The 3,125-nt window shown below is 38.5% G+C and overlaps 1 protein-coding gene across 1 annotated transcript; it reads right to left on the reverse strand.

Moving 5' to 3' along the window:
- Nucleotides 1–441: 441 nt before the first annotated feature.
- On the reverse strand, nucleotides 442–2,732 carry LOC130511514 (uncharacterized). Its single transcript, XM_057008589.1, has 2 exons — nucleotides 2,351–2,732; nucleotides 442–1,134 (listed from the first exon to the last, which is right to left on the reverse strand). The coding sequence occupies exon 2, from the start codon at nucleotides 1,132–1,134 to the stop codon at nucleotides 457–459; it is 678 nt and encodes a 225-aa protein (XP_056864569.1). The 5' UTR covers nucleotides 2,351–2,732; the 3' UTR covers nucleotides 442–456.
- Nucleotides 2,733–3,125: the final 393 nt, after the last annotated feature.

Raw genomic sequence — 3,125 nt, forward strand, 5'->3', positions numbered from 1 at the left:
TAAAGGAACATTTCCTTTTGCTTTGCCCATTGGTTTATTATAGAAACCATTTTGATGTGGCTTGTAATGCCATTTCGACCTTTACTCCCTCCTCGACCATGATTGGATCTACAACCACGGTTATTGTGGTATCCTTGTCCACGGCCAGTGGGGATTTTGGGTCTCTCTCAATGGGTCTTAGGTGATATATTTTGTGCCTCTTAAGGTCATGCCTTAGGCGTGGTGGTCTAGACATACTCTTCTCGAGTTTTCATTCTCATTTGGCAATCAAAAATATTTTTCAAGCAAATCAATCAAGATAAAAGAAAAACTTTTATTAATGCTATGAAATTTGAATGACAAATTATATTTAAAACAAAACACCAAATCATAAGTATGAAATCAGAATGTCAAAAGGCTTAAACAATAGCCAGCCAGTCCATAATAACATCTTGGACGTGGCTCACATTTGGTTTTCTATTCAATGAATAAACCAATCTCATCATCTATATGAGTCCACCCGAATTTTCTTTTCTTAGCTTCTTCAGCATCACCGTATATCATCTCACATTGATACTCGGCACTTCTCTCCATAACATAGTCGAGTTTGTCGAGGTTGACTTTCCTTTTCTGCTTCTTTTCCTCAAGAGCTGAAAGGTATGAGAGAAGGTCGTAATAGGTTGTGAAACCTTTAGCCTTCTGTGATAACAACACTTCCTTTGAATGGATCGTGTCACGAGTCTTGCTTAACAAGTCATAGTTTGTTATCACTTCACCACATAGTTTAAGACTATAGGTGATTCTCATAAGATCAAAGTGATAGTCATCCACGGATTCATAATCCTGGAACCTCAGAGCCTTCCATTCTTTCATGGACTCATCTAGTAATGGCTCAAAGAACATGGTGTTCAATCTCGACCAGAGATCGTAAGGATCGTTGATGTAACTGCACTCATCATACAGATCCTTCACGAGATGCTTTCTCATTATCAAAACAGCTCTACGCCTTTCATATGCAAGGGTATCATTGCCGTATTTGATACACTTCCCAAGTCCTTTAGACTTTAAATCGGCTGAAGTGTTCATCGCCCAATCAAGGTAATTGTCTCCATTGAGATCAAGGGCTGGGTAATCCGAGTGATGGAGTCTCGACATCTGAATCATATCAAAATGATTTGTGTTAGTACATACAATTTCTGATGCCATTGGCTATCCAAGAAATAAAAGGCACTCGGCCAGTATGTAAACAATAAAGCCATATGGCTTGTGTGACCAATGCCATTCGGCTATTACACAATTAAATCACACTGCCAGCAAACAAATAAGAGGGCTATACGGCCAGTTTGCATTCTCTTTAGAAATTTACTTTCTCATAACTCATCCATCTCTTAATCAACTTGTTTGATTTATAAATCCCTTGAAAATAGTGGGATGGACGAGTGCATGGTCTAGCCATACCATATGGTATGCTACATCGACCCATGCGGTTTAATGGTCTAGTAGTACCATTCAGTACACTTCCTCGACCAAATAAAATGGATCGTGATTTAGCTGCACTGTGGTGCGCATCATCCATCACCGGTGATTGTGGATCACCATGGATCATCGAGGATCACCGTGTATCACCTTGGATCACTGATCATCGTAGATCATCGCGGATCATCGAAGATCATCGAGGGTCATCATGGATCATAGATCAACGCGGATCATCGTGGATGATCACCGTGAATCACAGGTGATAAATCTAGTTGCACCTGAGGGTGAACATCATCGACCATTGATTTTGTTTTATGGTCTAATCGTACTTAAGAGTACGTATCATCGACCTTTACTTCATATGGTCTAGTCATACCTATTGGTATACATCATTGACCTAAAAGAAAATCATGGTCTAGCCACACTATGGTGTGCATCATCGACCAAAAGATGTGGAAAACATTAACCTTTTGTTTTGTTTGGACATATAGCGTGTCATCCTTAAAGGGGTATCACTTGTTGTCCATACAAAACGAAAGTCAAGTAATCACATGCTTTATATTTTAGGGTTTAGGGTTTCTTAAAAATCGGATTTAAACTTTAAGGATTAGGGTTTAAAATTCAAATCTGATTTTAGGATTAGGTTAAACATTGACCTTAAGTTTTGTTTGGACATATAGCGTGTCATCCTTAAAGGGGTATCACTTGTTGTCCATACAAAACTAAAGTCATGTAAAATTATTAAAGGTTTAGGGTTTTGATTTTAAAATAAAACAAGAACTAAAATCAACCAAATCAAATCGCAAAACCTTTTAAATCGGATTTAAGATGAAGAGAAGTTTGAAATCCGAATTGCTTGAACCACAAGTAAAGATTAGGGTTCTTGAGATCTTACCTTAATCTTTGCCGATCTTTTCTCCTTGGTTCCTCTTTTAGAAACCTTTAATAATCAACAATCAAAGTTTCAAAGTTGGATTAGTATGAGATCTAAGAACAATAGATATCGAAATTAAAAGAGATAAGGAGTTGGCGGCTATTAGGGTTTTGGATGATCTTTGACGGCGCGGCTTGCACTGGGAGGTGACGGCGCGTCTGAAGTCGGATTGCTGCGTGGTCTGCGGCGCTGGATTCCTCTCGTCAAGAGCTTCAGTTTGATATATTACTCGCCGTCTGGATCCTTACGGTTAGGGAGATATGGCTGTTTGAAGTTACGGCCAAAATTAGGATTTTTGTGGTCGCCGAATTTTAGCTAGGGTTTAGAGTCTCGTGCTGATAACGTGTTGTAAATAAGATGTGAAGGTGTTGTTGTGTTATTCAATATCAAAGACAAGAGGCTCCTTATATATGGAGCTTAGACCGTCTATTACAAGTCTCATAAGCAATGTGGGACTCTCTTAAACATTAAGAGAAGTCGCCATCATTAAACCAAAATAAGACAAGGCCCAATCCACATAAAGATGGCCGGTTTGATACAAAGTCGGTTATAAGCATTCTTAAACCGGATGGTTTACAACAGAATCCATGTAATTAGGCTTATAAACACGATTTTTCAAGACTACTCCCCATATTGAATCCATGTAATTAGGCTGATAAACACGATTTGGTTACCTAAAATCTAAGATGTCGTATATACTCTCAAGTTAGATATAATTCAATTTGATGTTTGACCA

The sequence above is a fragment of the Raphanus sativus genome, chromosome 4 (assembly GCF_000801105.2).
Source record: "Raphanus sativus cultivar WK10039 chromosome 4, ASM80110v3, whole genome shotgun sequence".
Lineage (NCBI taxonomy): Eukaryota > Viridiplantae > Streptophyta > Magnoliopsida > Brassicales > Brassicaceae > Raphanus > Raphanus sativus.